Below are 22,885 nucleotides of genomic sequence, written 5' to 3'. Positions count from 1 at the left end.
CTCTAGGGTTGGGCTTTTACTTTTGGATTACTGCTTAGGTAAGAATGGACACTTCCTGGAGCTAACGATCAGCCCTTTTATCATAATGGCCAATGTAGGAATTTTGTCAGTTTCCTAATCTACTTTACACAACTATGAAATCAGAAACTGGGGAAATAACCTGAAGATGGTTCTGTAAACCCAAGAGCCCTCTCTGAGTTGGGCTCAGGCCAAGACTCCACTCATCACTCAACTTCTGGCCCAGTGAACCATAGTGGCATTTCAGATCCCTAGGGATTAGTGTTAACTCAGAGACAACATCTTGGATTTTTCCTTTCCCAATGCACAGTCACAGGTAAATGTCCACATCCTCTTCCAGGGAATGCTTGGAGGAATATTTACAGTACATACTCATGCCAGTGTTGCAGGGCCTACATCAAGAGACCCTGATCTCCTTCAATAAAAGGGGTCAGGTTTGTGGATTAGGCTGAGAGGAGAAACTGAGTGAGAAGTCATGACTTACATGGCGGTGAGTTAAGTAAAATTTCTACTTCCTGGATTTAGCATATTTCCTGTAACATAGATTAAAAAATATTTTATGACTATTTATTTTGTTTATGTTATTGTTGTTGTTAGGTGCCGTTGAATTAATTTCCACTCATAGTGAGCCCAAGTGCCAGAGTAGAACTTCCCCATAGGGTTTTCTAGGCAGTAGTCTTTAGTGGAGCAGTTCGCCAAGTCTTTAAGACCCTATAATCAATTAATCACTTTCTGGATCGCCATAGGCGAAAACACTCTGATTGACATTCATCCCTGTGTCCAGTTATGACAATTGAGTGGGTTAAGTACTGCCACCTCTCCTCTGCCACTCTGGGATCCCATAATTCCCATTAAAATCATGGAGACTACTTCAAGGATGACAACTCCCTCCATCATCCCTAATTCTTGAATGACAGCCAGAGCCAAGTTTTCAAGAATCCTAACGTTTCTTTTCTAAAGCATTTCTCAATGCCCCAGTGATGAAAATGTCTTCTGTAACATTCAGGGTACCTTTGTTAGAGGGAGAGAAAGCAAATTGTAAATAAGTATAGGGAAGTCTGTCATCCTGACATCATTAAACATAGTCCTTTGTTGAATCCATGTTTTAGTCAGTCAATGAAGCAAATTGTTAGAGCCATTTCAGAGCTGCTGAAGTTAGCACATGAAATCCAACAACCCACCTTTATATGCCTCCTCCTTAGTCTAACACACTTAGGATCTATTCACGCACGTGCTCTCTAGGTAACAAATGATAAATACGAGCAAGTGCTCTCATTCCAGTGGGGTGTAGGCTATCTTCTGCTAAAATAACTAGTGATTTTCCTCTAGGCTTGTCTGGAATCTAACTCTGGTTATCAGTCTAGAGGCAATGATGGATGGGGTGGGTGGGTCATGAAAGAAAGCTAGTTCCCTTAGAAAAAAGGGGAGGAGGCCGTTTCAACTGGAAAATGAATTTTTGGAAAATATGGAAGTCTAGCTTTTCCACCTTCATCCGAGAACACCCAAAAGTTTGCGCCTAAGTCTAGGAGTAGCATCTCTTCCTCACTAATTACCTAACGTAAATTTACACATAAAACTTAGCAAAGTCATCTTAGTCAGGATTCTCTAATATTACGTCTATCTATCTCTCTATATCTCTATCTCTGTATTGAGAAAGATTGATTTGTTAAAAGAATTTGCTCATGTGATTGTTGGATCTGGCAAGTCCAAAATCTGTAAGTCCGGTGACAGGCTGGAAATTCTGGTAGTCTTATGTTCAAATTTGGTAGGCCAGGCAGTGAGGGTAAAGGGTTCCAGAAGGATATCTATTCATAGTTTCAGACAAAAATCTTTCTTCCTCAAGAACCTCAGTTTTTTTTTGCTTCTAAGGCCTTCAACCGATTGAATGAGGCCTACCCCCATTATGGAGAGCAATCTGCTTTACTTAAAGTCAATTGATTTAAATGTCAATCACATGTAAATAGCTTCTTAGCAACATCTACACTGGTGTTTGCAAAACAAATGGGCACCTTAGTATAGCCAAACTGACACGAACTTAACCATCATATTCTCTGAACAATTTGCTTCATAATTCTTTAACCTTAACCATGAGACCTTAGTTCTGATGTTCAGGGATGCCTGACCCCTGTCTATTGTAGATAAAAATTAATTTAAACCTGTCATGGAAGCTTTCTGGTTTTCTACCTGTATTTTGACTTGAGAGTTAAAAGCCCTGAGTTGATAATATTATTATGATTTTTTTTTTTTTTTTTTGGTAGGCCTGTCAAATATACTTTTCCAACCTCCACAATACAGTTTACTTAGTATCCTAGCGCCTTGATAGTTTAGTTGGTTGCAATGCCATGGCATTCCATGGATTATTAAAATTCCCTTTTCGCCTTCAAGAAGGTCGTTCTTCCACTCATGCTCTGACATGTGAAGAGCTGTGTCGCCGTCCTTTATTGAGGATTTGTTTCCTTGGACCACTTCTTTTAGGCACTTTCTAACCAGGTAAACAAAAAACACTCTGAGTACTTAAAATAACAAATATAATGCAGGAAATTAGTTATGCAGTGATGGAAGAGCTAAGTAGTCACACTGGAAGGGGATGGTGGAACAAACTAGAGATTAGCAATATCAGGAAGCCACAATGGACGCTAAGACAAGAAAGAGTTGCAGAATGAAGGGAGCCCAGAGGCTGGGTAACTGGCAAGAGCTGGAGTCACAGACGAGTCATAGTCACCTCTGAAGACACAGTTGCTGCTCTGTCCAAAGCAGAGAGAAGAAAATGCCTGGCTTTTCCCTTCCATCTGCCTTCACCTTCCAGTCTCCTGCCTGTACCAGGTGACAATCCTCTGATCATGCCAAGCAGAACATTGTGAGGTCTAGGAGGAAATCTGAGAGCAAACATCCCTGAGGCCTGCAAAGAAACAAATGTAGTTGCCCTTTCTAAAACAGAGAGGTTTAGCCAGGAGAAGGAATTATTCCTCCCTCTGCCTCAGCGTGGTTTACTCTGGCCACATTGAGCAATAATCTCTGCCCAATGAGGAGAGGATCACGCTTGATAGGCTCAAACTATGAAAAAGCTCCTGGGAAAGTGGAAACTGACTAAGTATGCATTAGCACTAAGGAAGAAGACATTGAGGAGAAATAGACACTGATGAGGAAAGAAGGAAATAAGGTGATTGATGTGGTAACATTATTGGTAGAAGAGAATGCACTAGCAATCTGAACACATGAAACAGCCAGACTCAGGAGGTTGAGAATTTTTTTAGACAATGGGACTTTACCCATTAACTTGCTTTGTCCAAAATGCTGGATGGTATCAAGAGCAGGTGGTAAATGCTTTTAGATTATGATGATAAATTGTTCATCATAAAATGAAAGTGAATGACTCTAGGTGATTACATGAAATTTGGGCACAAGAAAATTAAGTAGTCAGAAAATGTTCCTTAATATCCAATCTTATCCAATTATTTGTTTCCCAGAGGAAATCACAGAAGCCAACACAGATTGTTAAAATTAAGCCAGACACGTCACAAGGATTTGTGTATTTCAATAAGGCAGAGCTGAGTGAGTAGGGGGTGAAGCTGGATAACCTGTTAGGTCTTCAGTGATATGTATCTATAACTTTGTCTACTGTGCTGCACATGATTAGTACTAAGAATGTTGTGATTTCTTTTTTTTAATTTCTCTCATTTCTATTTTCCAGAATTCAATAATTCAAACTAGCACATAGAGCACATGGGATGAGTAAAAAAGTCTAAATTATGCACAGGTTTGAGTACTGTTTCCTTAAAGGATAAACTATGTTAAAAATTCAAATTTCAGGATGTCAAATCCCTATGGGAATCATGTCTCTCTTGTTTCTTTTTCTTCAGACTATGTAAATACCAATGGCATTTCTTACAAAGAGATTCTTTGGAATCTTTCTTCGTTCCACTCTGTACAACAATGTCATTATGGAATTTTTATAGCTCATACTTCCATTGACATCTGAAGAAGTTGTCAAATAATCTTTTCCAATTAGGTTACTATTTTAAAACCATTTTAGCTGCAGGAATATATTAATTCTTATGTCTAAAAATGGTACTGTATTGTATTTAAAGAAAATACATGTAGAATCACAGACTTTGTTGAAGTACAAGAAGCCTTAGAGATGGTCTAGTTTTACTGTCTCTGAAGATGAGGAGTCACACTGAGGAGTTTTCGTGAGTTTGTCAGGGGCATATTAGTTGTTAGTGACAGAACTGGGTCAGGAACCCGTTTTCTTCTGATAATCCAAGAAAACAGTCTTTTAAGACTTCATTATTTTAACCATGTAATCTAGTTCTGTTCAGGGGCCATACATAGTTGAAAACATCATACAGTCTTTATTCTTAAGGCAAACAAGACTGCTTTATCCAGGGGATAACTCATTCCTCAGTGTTCTAACCTTCAGTTTATTTGCTCACAAATTTTTCAGTTCAGAGTCATCTTACAAACTGTTTTTTTTTTTTTTTTTAATTTTTTTCCTTGTTTGTCTATGTTGACTGCCTTCCAAAACTTTTTTTAGCTTTCCCCTCTGCCTCCCTCACTTGACCTGAAGTCTTTTTAATCTTAGCTATTCAGTCTGGGACTCTCTTACCATCTTTGAAGTTGGAGTTTAATCTACTGCAATAGACTGAAACTAGAAAATTATACATGCAAACCCACAAGCCGATGTCCTTGTCAGTTAAGACTTCCTTTTCTAATCTGGGGTACATGTTTAAGTGGTATTTGCATAGGCAGATATGCTGTGAACCTACTGAGGCTAAAGCTTCAGGAAACCCTTCTCTGCACAGGTTTTTTCCAAGGCCCAGGAAGGGACCCAAGCTATGTTTTCATATAAACATGTTTTTGTAAATTTTACAAAAATCAGCTATTGCAACCAGTCATTTAGGAACACTGCCTCCTGCCATTCAAATGTTTTCTCCATCACAATTTCCCCTTTTCAGGAGGTAGAGATTCAGCACAGAGAAAGTTGACTTGGGACATATACATATAGTTTGGGTTTAGTGGGCTATGTTTATGGCATTCTCAGGTACTTTCATGTATAATTAACTTATCACAAGCCATCCCCACTGTATGAAGGCTTCTAGGAATACTCTTCCCCTCACTGAGCTGTCTCAAAAGGGCCCGAGATCATATCGCTCCATGACAATGTGCTGTAGGAGGTCTATTACCAAGCTAAGAGAGTAATGAAAAATAAGCAGGTCTGAAATGTGCAAAGATTAAACCAGTTGTTGGAAAAGTAGTATGTTATATTATAGAGGTATCTTCAGCAGTTAATCAATAAATACATTGCATTGTTTTTCCGAATTGTGTGTTTGTGGTTTTTATCAGCTTTTCAAAATTTGTCTTTTGTCATTCTAAAATATTCACTTTCATGCATAATTTAGTATTCATAATTTTGTACTCTTTTTTCTTAAAGGCACCCCTCTCTCAACTTTTATAAGTTTCAGGCCTCACAACACCTGGATCTGCCCCTGGGTGGTTAACTTTACACAGTTAATCCTTTCAGGCAATGTTATGGATTGAATTGTGTCCACCAAAAATGTGTGTCAACTTGGCTAGACCATGATTCCCCGTATTGTGTTATTGTACACCATTTTGTCAACTGATATGATTTTCCTATGTGTTGTAAATCCTACTGCTATTAATGAGGCAAGATTAGAGGGAATTATGTTAATGAGTCAGGACTCAATCTACAAGGTTAGGTTGTATCTTGAGTGGATCTCTTTTGAGATAAAAAAGAGAGATGATGGGGACTTCATATCACTAAGAAAGTAGCGCCAGGACCCAGGGTCCCTGTGTTGAGAAGCTCCTAGACCAAGGGAAGATTAATGGCAAGAACTTTCCCCCAGAACTGACAGAAAAAGCCTTCCCGTAAAGCTAGCCCCCTGAATTCGAACTTCCAGCCTCCTAGACTGTGAGAGAATAAATTTCTCTTTGTTAAAGCCATCCACTTGTGGTATTTCTGTTACAGCAGCACTAGATAGCTAAGACAGAACTGCCTGATCTGGCTCACTCAAGCAGCCGGAGCTCAGCAGGGTTGGGGTAGGAAAGACCTACTATGAGTAGCCAAAGAAGTAAAAACAGGCTAAAACCTCCCCTGGGGGGTACAATATAGATGTCAATATCAAAGAAGTTGAATTTTGTTGACAAGTCTAAGGGGGTCATCATGGGCCAAGAGTCCTGGACAGAGAGTTCAGAAGCCTCACGGGCCCAGAAGTGGAGCAAAGACCAAGGAGATGTGGTTGATCTGAGAATATTTCCATGAAAACAATGGGCATTCCTAAGACTTGTTTGTATGAATGTATACTGCCTGATTAGAGGGTAGTTTGGCTTATTTCAAATAATAAAGATACTATCCCACTGCCATTGAGTTAATTCCGACTCATAAAGGCCCCATAGGGTTTCCAAGGCTATAAACCTTTACGGAAGCAGACTGCCATATCTTTCTTCCTTGGAGCCGCTGTTGGTTTCAAACCGCCAATCTTTTGGTTAGCAGTCGAGCGCATTAACCACTGCGCCACCAGGGCTCCTTCTGAAGACACTATACCTCTGTGAAAATTGTCTAGGGAAAAGGGTTAACATCCATCTGACCTCAAGACCAGGACCCTCGGGATCGAACTCACTACTTTGTTTTCCTTGTGTTAGTATTGTCCGCATACGTAGGTGACCCTGTAGAAAAATCAAACGGTGAAGGAAAAAACACTGGAAACCAAATATTATAGCATGCTCGGAAACGGATTTGAGAGGCAGTGTGTCCTCTCTTATTGTTGCATGTCTTGTTTTAACAAAAACTGTCATGCCCATCAAAAATGACATCCTTGAAAATAGTTTACTGGATAAATTAGTTCTGTCTTGATGCCCAATACAGCACAAGTTCCAGGCATGAAAATTGCCAAGATGAAAGGTGAAAGAAGAAGGTCAATCACATAATTATATATATATATATATATGGTTTGTGTGTTGAGCCAACTGCCAACTTTAAGAGTACTTACACTGCTATTTTTTTTTAATGTGAACCAGAAAGACCAAACTACATGAAGCCCATACATCAGTAACAGTAAATTCTTTTATGGTTTCTAATAGGGGGAATATTTGTGGTATTATGTTTCTTCTGTTTTTGCTCACATGGTAGGATTGCAATTCCTCATCCTGTTTGAAGCTGACTTTGGCAGCCAATGAAGTTTGAGTGGAAGTGCCTTTATGATGGGCTGAGGTGAAAGCTTTCAGAGCTGGTGCCCAGTTCACTTTGCCCCCTTACTCCTGCAGGGTAGTGAGGGATGCTACTGTCAGTCTGCTCCCTAAGAGATCATGATGGTCAGAGCTTCTTACCAGTCCGCATTGGACTGTAGCATGAGCAAACAATGATCAATCATTTTTTGAAATCATTGAGATTTGGTTGGGGAAGGGGGAAGGTTGTAACTGTAGCATAAGCTAGCCTATATTGACTGGAACAATTTTTAATGCTTTGCCTTCAAAATAAATGCAAACAATTGAAAAATGTGCCATTTGGCTTGTCTACGTGTGTGTGTATACATATATAAATGAATATATATAGCATATAACATATATAAGTATACACATGCACACATAGACATATATATGTATACACATACACATTGAGTTTTGAGGGGCAAGAAAGTTTCTCTTGCTCTATTTTCATGGTATTTGGGGGGAGAAAAGGAGGATAAATCATCTCCTTCTTCTACAAGTTTATGACAATCTGATTTCTGGTGCAGAAATTGGACTCAAGTTTCCAGTTAAGCTTCATGATAATTGAACTGTGTAATTCACTGACCACTAATTTAGGTCAGGGAGCACAGCTAGTTTCAGTATAAGCAGTGTAGAAGTAAAGATACCCCCTTACCCAGAATAAGGTCTTTCCCTATGTACACTTTTCTACATGAATGTGAGCAAACAGTAGGTGCTCAGATTCACTGGTTAGAAGATTGAGAGGCAGCTTGGTAGAGCAGAAAAGAAATGAAGTTAGACAGACTGAGTATTGAATTCTTATTCTGCTTTACGCAATTCATTGACCATCTCTGCAACTCAGTTTTCTCATCTATGACGTGGGAAGAAGTCATCTGGAGGATTCGCTAAGGTAAATTTGTATGGTGCCTAGCTATAGATACCTAATAAATTGGGACTATTTTTAATTAATACATGAAATCCTGTTTCCTAAGAAGTTTAGCTTCTGCAAGCATTTATACATTATCTTATTAAATCCACATATCTAAAGTGTAGGTATTATCATCTCTCTTTTTTTTCCTAATGAGGAAGATACTTTTTTTGAGGTCAGACTGCTGGCTAGTAAGGGGTAAGATGAAAACTTTATCTTCCTGCAGGCCTCTCAGCCTGCTGACAGAGAAGCTGCAAGCGGATGCATTTCACCAGTTGGGATAACTGTGTGTTTTCAAATGATTTCTTCCATCACTTTCAGTCCTGCCCCAGCACATACTCAGGGTGTGAGAAACGAAGATACTTCACATTCACTACCTTCATTCCATATAAAAAACAATCAGAATCAAAATTCATTTTTTTAGCAGACAGAACAAGAGCTTGTCACCTGAGGAGATTAGGGCGTTGACATTTTCAGCTAAAAAAATAAGATGTCGACACAAAGAAGCTATGTAATTCTTCACGTTCATCATTCACTCTTTTAATGAGATTTGAGGTTGACCTGAGAAGGAAAAAAACTATAATCCTTCATACCAAAAGAAAGTTTGAATGAATTGATTCTGTATTCCCAAGTTACAAACAGCGTTCTACACTCCCAAAGTCGGTCATATCTCTGTTTGGCTTACCAAATGCACATTACTGTCACTCAGTGTCCCCAGTCTACTTTCTGGCCATTTTTAGTTACTTGTATTGCCTCTTTTATTCTAGTTGACTAAGAGATTATTAAAATCTAATCACAGCAAATATATTCAGAATTGATAACAGAAACAACTTTGTGGGGGGTGTGGTATTCTGATATTCTGCAAAGGGTTAAACCTGCGTTCGAGTCCTGCCTCTGTCCCTCAGTAGCTGAGTATCCTTGGGCAAGTGTTGATCTGCTGATATCCTCAGTTCCCTCAATTATTAAAAAATAAGATTAATAAAAAGAAAAGCATTAGTTAGTATTAAAAAACAAAAACAAAAACAAAAACCAAACCCGTTGCCGTCGAGTCGATTCGGACTCATAGTGATCCTATAGGACAGAGTAGAACTGCCCCATAGGATTTGCAAGGAGCGCCTGGTGGATTCGAATTGCCCACTTTTTGGTTAGCAGCCGTGGCTCTTAGCCACTATGCCACCAGCGTTTCCAGTTAGTATTTACTTACTGTTAAATGCTTTATATTCTTTATTTAATCCTCGTAACAACTCTATGAAGTAGTTACTTTTAATAGCTTCATTTTACAGATGAGCAAACTGAGATTTAAAGAGGTTAAGTAAATTGCCCAAGGACACACAGCTTCCAAGTAGCGTTGCTAAAACTCAGATCCTCTTTTTCTTTTTTTTTTTTTAATATAGTGCTAACAGCCTCCCAAATAACGCTATCTATTTATTGCTATTTGTGAGAGTTGCTTTAGATAAATTCATATAATGCTCATGGTATATAAAACCAAAAAAATAAACTCATTACCATCACTTTGATTCTGACTCATGGTGAACCCATGTGTTACACAGAACTGCTCTGTAGGCTTTTCTTGGCTGTAATCTTTATAGAAGCAGTTCACCAGCCCTTTCTTCCATGGTGTCGCTGGGTGGGTGTGAACCGCCAACTTTTAGGTTAGGAGTTGAGAGCAAACCCTTTGCACACACAAGTGCCTTGGTATGTAAAAGGCTTTTACTAAATATTAGTCCCTGTATCTTTGTATCTGTGTAGTGCTTTTAGTTTTCCCAAAGCAGTTTAAATGTATTTCATTTGTTCTTCAAAACAAATCTCATCTAACAAATAAGAAAACTAAGGTAACATGGGACCAAATGATACAACAAATTACCAGTGGAGCTGGTCATAGAATCTGAGGCTTCCTTCTTCACATTTGCTGCTTTCCCCTCTCCAAATCTTCAATCTGTCTAAATCCTCTGAGAAGGAACTTCCATTTTAACTTCTATTGGGTCTTTCCAATAGAATAAGGCATATGCTTATTTTTATAACTGGATGGGTGTCTTGAAGTTACAAAACCTGATAATGCATGCTTAAAATGATTACTCTGTGCTCTTTGGGATCATCATGACAGGAAGTCCACTTTATAGGACTTTTCATCCCCTTGCAGTGACAAGTCTTAATGGAATCTGGCCTACAGAGTGTCTGGGCTGTGTGCAAGGCTGGTGTCACAGCAAGTCCAAGCAAGTTCCCCGAAGCCCAGCCTTTACAAGATTGTAAAGCCACCACCCACCTTTCCCAGTGGTAATCTACTGAAATGATCCTTTGGAAGCAGGGTGTTAAGTACATGCCTTAGAAGAAGGAGATTGTGGAGGGGTGAGTGGGTGGAGACAAGGGGGAAAGAAAAATGACAAAGATGGAAAAAATAACCACCACTGCCACCAAAATATTCTGCTCAAGGATGAGAGAGTACACCCTACAGCTGTTAGCACTGTTCAGCATTTTTTGCATATTTACATATACCAAGTATTTCCAAACAGCCTCGTGTTTGTTTTAAAATCCCACACGGAGATGTCTGGTAAATCTGTCACTGTGGAAAGCTGTTTTCTTGCTGATGTTTGCAAAACTGTTTCAAAATTCTGTCTATACATCATAAGCTGAGCAGAGGAGGCATGGCCATTGACCACACTATAGTGAAATCTGGTGACTTATCCATGGTCCAGAGTAAACAAAGCACCTGGTTGGCTGGAGTTAATCTTTTCTTTTTTTTCAAGTTTTGGCTAAATGCAAAAAAAAATAACAGAGACCACCATCCAGTAATACCCGGTTAGCCCTGAAATCAGCTAACCGTGATTGATTCTAAATTACTAATTATTCTTATTCTAATTTATCCTAAGATTTGATTTGAAAGTGTTTGCTTATTAAAAAAAAAAAAATGGTAACACTGCAACCGATTTCTCATGTAGCCATTTTCTTTTGGAAACATCAAACTCCACAAAACCACACGTTGCCCGTTTGAAAAAGATTAGAGAATTTCCAACAGAAGGAATGGAGAAGTTGAAAGCTGTGTTTTCCTTTTAGCAAGATCCACAAGAAAAGGATAGAGTGTCATGCTTAAAGAGGAACAGATTTTGTATATTTTGGCAAGATATTAAATCCTCTGTTGCTATATTTGGCTCTGTGCAAATAGTCTCTTGTACAAGTGCAAAGCAAAGATCAATGCTGGTGTTCTTCATTCAGCCACAGCCAAACTTGGTATGGAAAGTAAAACAGTTGTGCCTGAGTGTTGTTTCTAACAGTCTTGAAGGTCATTTATTGATCAACAGCATTCCAGAGCATGGATACCTACTAGACACATTAAATATATCAAAACAGTTTTTGCCTTCTCATAACATTTTTTTTTTCCACTCCTTAACTGATAGCAGATGTAATGATTTAATCTGGACAGAAGCATAAAACTTCACCACACCAGTGTGGTCATATATAGATATTTAGTCAAATGAGCATTGACAGGTCAAATGAGATGCTTGGGGACTTAGGACATCACAGGATGGGTATACGTTCCCAAAAAAGGAAGCAAAACAATTAAATGGTATTTGGTTGTCCCCAGAGAAAACACACTTCAGCTAGGAAGAATCCACACCAGATGTCTTGCTCTCCACCCTCCTGAATGCCTGTCTTACATAAATACCACATAACCCTTTGGATTCTGAGGCAACATAAGAACCACGTGAAATGTTTGAAATAGTGACAGAAATTTTCTTCAAATGCAATTACTTCTGTGAATGAAGATGAACCTCACACAAACGTCCATGCAAATACTATTCCTTGAGTCCTCTCAGATAAAATATGAAGAAACTGATAAAAAATGATTGAAGTCCGATACTAACTGTGGTAGATAGAAAAATGGGAACTCATAATGTCTACATCCTAATTCCCATGAATGTTACCTTACATGGCATCACAAGGGTCTTTAAAAGTGGAAAAGAAAAGCAGAGGAGATGAGAGTAATGCGATGTAGAAAGGGCTCTATCAATCATTGCTGACTTTGAAGATGAAGGCAGGGAGCCATGAGCCAAGGAATCTAGAAGCTAGAAAAATCAAGAAAATGGATTCTCCTTGTGAGCATCCAGAAGGAATGCAGCCAACACTTTGATTTTGGCCCAGTGAGGCCTGTGCAGAACGTCTGACCTACAAAACTATAAGATAATAAATGTGTGTTGTTTTAAGCCACTAAGTTCGTGGTTATTATGATTTTTGACAGCAGCCACAGAACACTAATACACTGGTAGAGTCTGAATGTGACAGATAGTTAAGGAGCCTGTGCCAAGTTATTCCACCTGTGATGCTGGAGTGTCAACTGATTTAAATACTCATTTCCAGGCTTTTGCACATTCTCATTAAAGACTGATTTAATAAGAAAATAGAACACCCATGCAGGGAAACTCTAGCTTCCTTCAGAATATAAGCACTTGTAATTCTCCTTTCCAGGTGCCTCCTTCTTCAATATCAATTAATTGTGGGCAAGTTTTGTTTTTCATAGTGCTTATGGCAAGTCAAAGTACCAACAAATGTATAAAGAAAACAACGAAACACACCTCCCTTTAAAGAGACAACTGATAGCCTTAAAAAGGTTATTAAACGTATTAAATGTCTCAAGGCTCCTGCTTTTATGTAACTAGTATTGCCCATTTCATTTGCTCTTCCATTATAAGTACTTGTTTATATTCTCCTTCTCACAGCAACATATACATTTCCTTGGCTATAGAAATTAACCTCATATAAATTTCTGAAGATATTTATAAGCTCCTTAGTTGAATAAGAAGGACACAAGAGAGCTTTAGTTAATTGTCAAGAATTGCCGACCAAACCAAATTCAAATGTAAACACTCATTTCACATTAAATTATTTATTGAACAAATTGAAGATAATGACATGTTTTTATTACAAAGTCTTCCATCATCTTATATCATCAACACATAGTTTGGAACCTAGATTGGAAGAGTGAACAGAAATGAGAAAATGTCTCTCCCCCCCATCCCCATGCAACAAAATAACAGAAAAAAAATTTTTTAATTGTCTTGTAAACCAGAAGTTTTATGAATTATATATTTTTGTCAATTCAGAATGACATCATAGCTAAAATTAGTTTCTCTTTCTTGACAGGTAAAATTAAGCTAGCATAAAATTGTTCCTAGAACTAAACATCTTGAATTTCATCACGTTTCAACACTGTAAGATATTTCTATTATTACTTTTGAGTTTGCTTAATCAAGTGAGAAATATAAAGTTCACCATATTGTGTAATTCTTTTTCATAAAAGTATTTCACCTTACCTAGATTTATAAGATGAAAACAAGTCGAACGCATATTTTCTCTTGCAATATACGCACTTACAAATGATAACAAACAAGTCAAATGAAAATACTTCCCTATGCTGTATATCCTGAAAAAGGTATGGAATAGTATTTTTAAATCAGATATAATATTCAAGATTGTAAATAGCCTAAGAAATTAAATTGAGTGTGTAAATAATCATTAATAACTTTTGCCCTAACCACAGCACAGAAAAAAATGTACATCTCTATTAGTATAAAGAGAAATTGTAAAAGTTCACATCATATGCATATACCAAAAACACTAATTAAAGAATCCTGTATCCTAAAAGTTATTCTTAGGTCAAAACTGAGTAATGAGAAATTGTTAAAAAGGAAACTAATTGATGATGACCTGCTCTTTTGTAGGATTCATTAATTACTCACACAATAGAATTTGTAAATTACACTGAAATCTATTAATGTTCCTTGGAACTTACAAAAGAGATTCAGGCAAATTCACTGGACCAAATTAATTTGAGTGCAATTGCAAGAAAACACTAGTTTCATCAATTATTTAAAATAATAGAAACATTTTCCAAACAAGCAAAAAAGCACAATGGACAGTAAGAGCCATTTTAGAATTAAGATATTTTAACAATAATGATTATTTCTGTAGGGCGGAAAAGCGTATAGGGTAAAATTCCCAGAGAGCACTAAAATGGAAAAACCTACTGAAAAATTCCTAAAGTCTGCTCTGTGACCAATCTCCATGACCAAGTTACCAAAACAATTGGCAATTTGAAGCTATTGAAATGGAGGTTTCCTTAAAAGCTCCACCCATGCCCCACTCAACGCAAACTAACCCTTTTTTGTATGGTTTACAGATTAGTCTTCCACATGGTTTTATTTGCCTAAAACTTCAGCTTGAGTTTTCAAAAAACATCTTAATAATAGTTCTGATGTTTTAACAGTAGTTTTAAAATTCTCTTGGGCCATGTTTTTAGAAAATAAACTCTGATTTCCCTCTCAAACAAGCCCTTATTCTTTTGTGAAAGCTGTGTGTCATTTACTCTGGAGGGAAGAAAACAAAGTTGCATTTTTAATGTCCTGTACAACATTTCAGTGGACTCATTTCAATTTTAGCCTCGTACAGTCTCTCCTGTCCTTCTGTTGGCTGTGAAGGTGATCAATCACAGGATTTCTAACTGCCATCAATACCCCTTTGTAACTGCACTAGTTCGCGTGAACTCTCTCCACCTTCAATAACTGACACAGCGTCAACATCTGTTTCCAATAAAATTGTTTCTTTTTTTCTAAAATGGAGTTAAATCTGCTGACTGAGACTGTAAAGCATTGGATATTTTCCCCCCTTTTCATGCAGAGGATTTTTTTTCCATCCATATTTTGCAACTATTCCTTCTAGGCAAGTAAAAAAGTTGGATAACTTCAAAGGGAATGTGTTCATTTCAGGGGCCAAAGCAGCCCAAAATATAACTGAAAAATATAAATGTTGGTGATTTAACAAAACTGTTGCCTTAATTTTGGAGAAAATAATACATAAGGTCCCAGATGAATAAAATTTTGGAATAGGTAAGAAAACTCAGAGTTGGACTTACATACCACAAAGTGGTTAATTTATTTTACTTCATAAATGACAAATGACACGCTAAGCAAATCAAAGTTAAGAAATCGATATTTTATCACCCATACCTAGTAGGAGACAAAGATTTTCTTTGCAACATTTCTTATGGAAAAGTACAAACTTTTATATATATAATTGATTGCTATAGAAATGGGTATGGAAAAGGAAAAGAAGGAACATTTGGGAACTTAATTTTATGATCTACTCACTCAAAGGATAGACATTTGTGGTAGCCGTCATTTACTGAGTACCTACTATGAGCCAGATACACACACACACACACACACACACACACACACACACACACAGCCTGTCAATTAGATAGTATTCCATTTTACTGATGAGAAAAAATGAAACCCAAAATCATACATCTAATTGCGGCTAAGCCAGAATTCAGAGAATGGCTTGCTGTCCAAGCTAATGCTCTTTTCCATTAATCAATTCTGCTTCTCTATTTATCCCCCAGTCAGGACTCTAACATACTTTCATTTCCCACCACTTAATGCCACTGCTCCATTGTCTTAATTCATCAAATACCAAATAACAAAGAGTTGTGCAGTTTCTTGAAATAGTTTCTAACTGCCACTTTAAATTACAAATCTCACATTAAACCAGATTGTAAACTCAAAAGTTAGATTCTGGCATAATTCTGCAGATCTTAGAAGAGGAATGGGCACATATGATCTGTATAATAAATAACGAGTTCCTCAAGAACCCAGTGAGTATAATTGATATTTTTTAAAAAGTTTGTTATAAAGAAATTAATTCCTCAACTATTTACAATCCACTAGTTCTCAATTTGCAAATTTTAGAGTGAGCCTTGCCATTTTTGCTTAAAATAATAAAGAAAACAATTTTAACAAGAAAGAGAAAGGAGAAAAATTAAAGGATAAAGTAGGAGTGTTACCACAATGGCAGTTCTGAGCCTGCTGCCGCAGAAGCCAATACTGAGACGGGCGAGGTGAGCAGCAAGACGGTTTTATTGTACATCGATATACAGGAGACAGAGGGGAATGAGCTCCTCCAAAAGACCCGTCTCCCCTTTGGAGACTCGCTGAAAGTTTTTATATGGACAAAATTATTGTTTTTTTCCGGTGGTTACATTCTGTACCTGGCAATCCTTGAAGGTCATTTTGCACTGTTAATATCACGTTGCAGATGAGTTATTCTACCCTCCAAGGTCGTTCTACTTCTCAAAGAGAAACTTAGTTAAACTTCAAAGTCATGGGAAAGCAAGAGGAAGGGGATAGGAGGAAAACAAATCAAAATCATACGAGCATGCAAAAATGAACTATGCAAGCGAGGCATTAACAATACATACCCAGGAAGCCAGGCCTATACTGCCGGCAACAAACAACAAACGTGAAATTTCCACGCAGCCCCTTTCAGGAGGAGGTGGTTAACCTTCTTAAAAAGACATAGGTTTTTTGTTTTGTTTTTTAATCGTTGAGGTTCTTTACAAATACTGAGGGCCCAAATAACCCGTCAGCATCTTAACTTGCCAACCTGTAGTTGTTTCTTAACTAGTGATAATTTAATGTTGGAAGAATAGATTACATTTAGAATAAATGGGACAACTTTCTAGTGTCTAGTTTACAGATTTTTAGAAAGCTTCATTAAAGTCTAATTTGTAAAATAGTCAATGGTGGAGTAGTTCTTATTAAAATTACAGAAGGAAGTGGCAGCTCTCAAAACAGCAGCTTGAAAGCCTTTAAGTTCAAGAGCATCATTGTGATGTGAGAAAACCAGACCCAAAAAGTGATAGTATTTTAAATGTTACATAAAGTCAGAATATTATGCTAAATTACAACTCATTCTCTTACTTCTGATAGTAATATGGTCTTAGCAAGGGATGCCATAAAATTATTGAGAAATACCCTCATCCTCCTTCTACTTTGATTTTGATCTACTCCTTGGATGGTAGTGTGTCAAAAATAGCTGGGCTTGTCTTCCAGGGGAGAGCTCACTTACAAATCTTCCCTGTGTCCATCAGAATTCAGGTCTCTACCTTAACTTGGCCCATACAGCCAAGGCTTTATCTGGTAGTTACCAGAAATGCCACAGGGTAGACTCTAAATTCAGGGCGAAGTCCTCTGTATGGTCTCTCCCCTTCAGTTCACTTCAGTGAAGAATAAGGAACTAGGAGTTAACACTTTGTTTCTCTTTTTAATTGCTAAAAGTCAACTGAATAATTTAAATGAGTTCCAGTAAAACGCTGTTTTAAGGGGAAAATGCAAAGGAAGGTAAGAAGTTACAAGGGAAGAGAAGGCAAATAATCCCCAGAGAGTCATACAATGGGAACTTTTGAATAGTTGTCTTTGAGAACCCGGGAGGACCCAACATAAAACCAATTTTATAGATTTATTCAACTCTGTGTTCCATAGCTTTGGGCAAATTCTGGACAAAATTATGTACAGAAAATATTCGACTGAATAAAAATGTAGATAATTTAACCAAACCAACTTCTAAGAATTTAAATTCACATCATTAATAAGTGGAGATACCTTAAGTTTAAACCCCACATTAGGTAAAAATGTGCTTTTTGTGTTAGGAGAGTCTGGTTAAGAAGAAGCAGTGTATGGAATGATGAGAATACAACAGAGTGTATAGATTTATCACTCACAGGATGCACCAGAAAAGAAAAATAATGAAGATAGGCAAGGGAATTTCTGAAAATAACCTGTGAAAACTGTCTAGCTAAGTATGTAGTGTTGTTTAATATGTTTAAAATGTTCACACATATAATGTACACAATTCAAGACGGAAAGTGGCATTTTACTGAACATTGTATTTCACATGGGTGGGGAAGCAGACTGAGTGGAAATTTGAGAAACTTCTTTATCAAACTAAAATTTTTATATAACACTAACTTTTTATCATGACCCATCTCTGGGAGCAGTTGAAAGAAGAAATGACTTTGCATTTAAAGTCCTTAAAATGTCAATAACTACCACTCGCACAATTTTTATTTATTTCTAACAGTATCTTCATCATAATTCAAATGTCACCTTATTTAGATCCTCAGGGCTATGTCAAGTGGAATCCTCAAATTTTCAATTTTTTAACTATTTCCAGTACTTGTGGCATTAATCCCAATTTAAATTTCATTTTGTCTTAATTTTTTTTCTTAAATAAAACTAAATTAACTAAAACCAGATATAAATCAAAAAGCAAAGAACTGAAAAACTCTATGTTAAAATATTACATACAAGATATATTACTTTTTTCAGTTTATAATGGTGGGTGATATTACCAGAAACAGCCATTGATAAAGGCTTTGTAACATAGTGAGTACCTTGTCAGATATTATCCCTTCGAATTCTCTTCAAGAAAAAAAAAAATCCACTTAAAATAATGACTTCTAAAACTGCCATGAATGACTAATTAGAAACTAGGAAAATAAGTCACTGGCACTCACAGGTAGCATGGTTAAATAAATTTTTCCAGTAGTTATTTATAAATTCTGGTTCCATTTATCAAAGTTAGATGGACTAGAAAGTATTATTATATTCTAGGCAAACTCTCTTTCTGACAGAAAGCTTACGCAAACTTTCTTCTTAGTCAACTTCCAAGTACTCTTTGGGAGAAGTCAAAGCAATACAATTTCCTTACTTTAGTGCAGTCATTAAAAAACTTCCTTTTTAAGCTATACATAAAACTCAAAGTTAAGTGAGCTAGCACGGAATTAAACATTCACTGAGATTTAATGCAAAAACAATACTGCATTGGCTTGGCAATGGTGCTACTTCTGTAAAAAGGAGAAAATATCAAACACTTGAGGTAACCTAGAAAGCACAGAGTATATCACAGACATCTTGACAATTAGCATTTTAAACATTTTGCCAGTGCTTCTCTGAAAGCAAGTTCTTTAAACAGAACTTAACAATTTTTACAATATAAAAAAAATACATCCCTTGAAAATAACCCATCAATGCTAAATCAAACTTTCTATATTTCTACAAAACTAGATGCACATAATGCTACAAAATTGTATTCCTGAAAGAATTAGCATTTTCATTTGTGGTTAGTTTTATTTTTCCTGACAAGATGGTTGGTTCCAAAAGAAAAACAAAAAATGAAACAAAAAATTAAACCATGTAGTTAAAAAAAAAAATAGAGAGTTACACAGTTGGTAAAGGCTCAGATGAGGGAAAAAAAAAAACAAACAAAAAATTGCTTTTCTTCAATTTCTAGAATGTACTCTGCTTTCTCAAGAAAAGGCTCAAAACAAAAGTCAACTGGCTAACACTTCCTCTTCTCCTTCCACGTCTATTTTGTCCCGTTGCAGAATGGAAAATCCCGGCAGCATCTTTTCCCAGTGGCCCTTGGATTCATGCAGCAACCTGACTTGCTAATACTGTGTGTTTCAGTACCATGGCGATTCTTTGCTCTTGTCTTGATGTTGTAGACCTAGAAAAAGTGACAATGGGAAAAACAAAAAGCACTGAAGATATGTATCACTCAAAAATGGGTCTAACCTGCAATGCATTGGATATAGAAACCAAAAAAGACAATCTAGGCAACTGTGAGATACGATCTAACAACTACGTGGTCTCTAAGGGAATTCTGTTTGAATTCATAACTTTCAAAAAGCTAACAGATACAACGTGTGACTAAAGCTGTAGACTAGAGCAGTGCTGGAATCCTACCAACACTTGGGTATTTATATAGTACAAAGACTTTTCTATGGTTTTTACTTTCTTGGAGTATGACTGAATAGTAAATAAAATGGAATAAAATCAAATGAGACTATGTTTATTTCTAATTTCAAAAGGAGCTAAAATTAGGGGGAAAAAGACTTACCTAATTTTGGGGGACATTTAGACAGTACTTTAGTCAATACTCTTAGCAACCATCAACATGACTGTTTGGGACTAAAGTGTTAAATAAATCCTTCAGTTATTTTTAAGTTTATTCCACAGTGGGAATGCTATCAATTATAGTCAGTAACTTAACATCCTTAAAAACTCAGTTTAATATTATAAGTAAAATAGATATTGTTGGTGCATAGCTAACAGTGAGAACCTATGTTCCATTTATTAATTTAATTACTAATTTTTATCCCATTTCTTCCAGAAATTATTTAAGATGGCTTACAAAAATCCATACTGCACAGCAAGGAAATAAAAGTACAGTTAAGTTTTAAAAAAGAAACAAAAAGAAAATAATTTAAACATGCATTAATTCCAACTCAACACTAAAGTGATTAGGTAGAAGTTTATTAAAGAGGAAACATACAAAATGTGACTCTGGGGGCCAAGATGGGGAGCAGTCATATGCTTCCGGTGGACCCTCTTACAACAAAGACCCGAAGAAACAAGTGAAACGATTATGTATGGCAATCTGGGAGCCCTGAACATCAAAGGCAGAGTTGAGGAACCGGACTGAGTGGCAGGGGGATGGAGAGATAGTTCGGAAGCAGCAAGGAGTTCCCAGACCTGAACTGGTGAGAGTCTGAGCCCTTCAGGCCTGATCGGCTCGGGGAGGGGAGCGGTGAGGCAGGCAAGCAGCAGTGCTTGGGAGGCGCATTTTCTGCACTGGGAGAGAATCAGTGCCAGAGAGTCTACATGGCCACCCAGAACCAGTGAGAAGCAGCCTTGGATTGGCGAAAGATAAGTATTTGTGTACGGCCTACCGTGAGGATCAAAAACACCCTTGTTAGGGAAAAATCTCTCTCCCATTTACCTCCCCACTCCCTGCTCTGCACTAGGTTCTGGACCTGCTTCAGCAATTGGTGAGGACCCTGGGATGGAAGTAGGATCGGTCACACTCCTGGAGCCATTCTCCCTGCCTTGGAGAGTGAACAAATTAACAAAGAGGGGAAAAAATAAACTGCCACTTCGCTAAGCCAGGGTAGGCACAGCTCCTTTGCCTAAGCAGAGGCATAAGTGATCCAAGGACTCTGAGTGCCTTTCCCCCTGCACAGATTTGTGCGGGCCCATCTCAACCACATAGGCCCTCATTACCGCAGTACAACAGGGTATATACCAGAACTCTAACTTCAACTGTTTCAGCTGTGAAGTGGCAGGTTCCTTACATTTGACACCACTCTGCCCATTAAGCAGGGTCTTCACCTACCTACATCAGGAGCCTGAGGACTGGTGGCTCCACCCACGCCACCTAGCCACCTGCGATAGGGGCCTATGAATAAGCGGTGCCCCCCAGTCCTTACAACCAACAGCATTATGTCCTCATAGTCTGGCTGCAAAACCACCCACCCACATGCTCTAGGGAACAGGGACACGCCTTCCTCCTGGACACTCAGGTGGCCATCAGCCCCTGCTTTGCTCAGAGTGAGTTCCCCTGCTGCAGCCAGATGCCTGTGCCTATACCAATCACACATGCCTGTCTAGGACTGCAAGTGAGAGCCTACACCACACACTTGGGTGGTGAATTCTACCTGGGCACCTAAGCTGAATTCATACAGGAGGAGTGGGTGGACTCCTGAGCTCACATACCTAGTAACAGATCTAACCACCTGGTTAAAGGACATTAGAGCTTCAAAGCTGCCACTAATCAAACTAGCACACAGGAGCAGCCTATTTGGGCATATCAAAACAAAACAAGAAGCTAGGACACAGTAAGAAAACATAAAATAAATAAATATAATAACTCATTGATGGCTAGGAGACAACAGTCAATATCAAACTACATAAAGAGACAATCCATGATGGCTTCATCAAGTTCCCAAAATAAAGAATCTAGAATTTTTGAGAGGATGAAAATTTCTTGGAATTACCAGAGGTAGAATACAAAAGATTAATATACAGAACTCTTCAAGAAATTAGGAAGGAAATTAAGCAAAATGCAGAACACTCAATAGAGGAAATTAAAAAGATTAAAGAAGAGCATAATGACAAATTTAACAGGCTACAAGAATCCATACAGAGACAGCAATCAGAAATCCATAAGATTAACAATAAAATTTCAGAATTAGACAACTCAACAGAAAGTCATAGAAGCAGAATTGAAGCAATGGAATTCAGATGCCAACTTATTTGAGGAAACATCAGATGAAAGGATTTAAAAAAATGAAGAAACCTTAAGAATTATGTGGGACTCTATCAAGAGGAATAACCTACAAGTGACTGGAGCACCAGAACAGAGGGGGATAAAAGAAAATACAGAGAGAATTGCTGAAGATTTGTTAGCAGAAAACTTCCCTGATATCGTGAAAGATAACAAGATATCTATCCAAGATGCTCATCGAACCACATGAGGTAGATCCCAAAAGAAAGTCACCAAGACCCATTATAATGAAACTTGCTAAAACCAGAGATAAAGATAGAATTTTAAGAGAGGCTACAGATAAACAAAAGTCATCTACAAAGGAGAGTCAATAAGAATAAGCTCGGACTACTCAGCAGAAACCATGCAGGCCAGAAGGCAATGGGATGACATACATAAAGCCTTGAAGGAAAAAAACTGCCAGCAAAGAATTATATATCCAGCAAAACTGTCTCTCAAATATGATGGCAAAATTAGGGCATTTCCAAATAAACAGAAGTTTAGAGAATTTGCAAACACCAAACCAAAATTACAAGAAACACAAAAGGGAGTCCTCCAGTTAGAAAATCAGTAACAACAGATAACAATCCAAGACTAGAACACAAGACAGAGCAACCAGATATCAACCCAGATAGGGAAGTCACAAGAGTAAATCAAAGCTAAAACACTGAAAATAAGGAAACAGATGTCAATATGTAAAAAATGATGACACTAAAACAAAAAAGAAGGACATAAAAACTATAGACATAGATTTTTCATATGGAGAGGAAGTCAAGGTGATATAAAGAAATAAAAGAC

At 37.5% G+C, this 22,885-nt stretch overlaps 1 protein-coding gene across 1 annotated transcript in view; it reads right to left on the bottom strand.

Moving 5' to 3' along the window:
* Positions 1–5,144: 5,144 nt before the first annotated feature.
* The window catches only part of VGLL3 (vestigial like family member 3), a 63,141-nt gene continuing 45,400 nt past the window's right edge, over positions 5,145–22,885 (bottom strand). Inside the window, 8 exon segments of the mRNA XM_012554126.1 lie at positions 5,145–5,205; positions 11,071–11,216; positions 11,218–11,357; positions 11,360–11,419; positions 11,422–11,478; positions 11,481–11,616; positions 11,618–11,800; positions 11,802–11,956. Coding sequence (XP_012409580.1) covers positions 5,145–5,205; positions 11,071–11,216; positions 11,218–11,357; positions 11,360–11,419; positions 11,422–11,478; positions 11,481–11,616; positions 11,618–11,800; positions 11,802–11,956 — 938 coding nt within the window.

This window comes from Trichechus manatus, unplaced genomic scaffold (assembly GCF_000243295.1).
Source record: "Trichechus manatus latirostris isolate Lorelei unplaced genomic scaffold, TriManLat1.0 scaffold00012, whole genome shotgun sequence".
In the NCBI taxonomy this organism is placed as follows: domain Eukaryota; kingdom Metazoa; phylum Chordata; class Mammalia; order Sirenia; family Trichechidae; genus Trichechus; species Trichechus manatus.
This window is presented reverse-complemented; position numbering and strand designations above follow the sequence as displayed.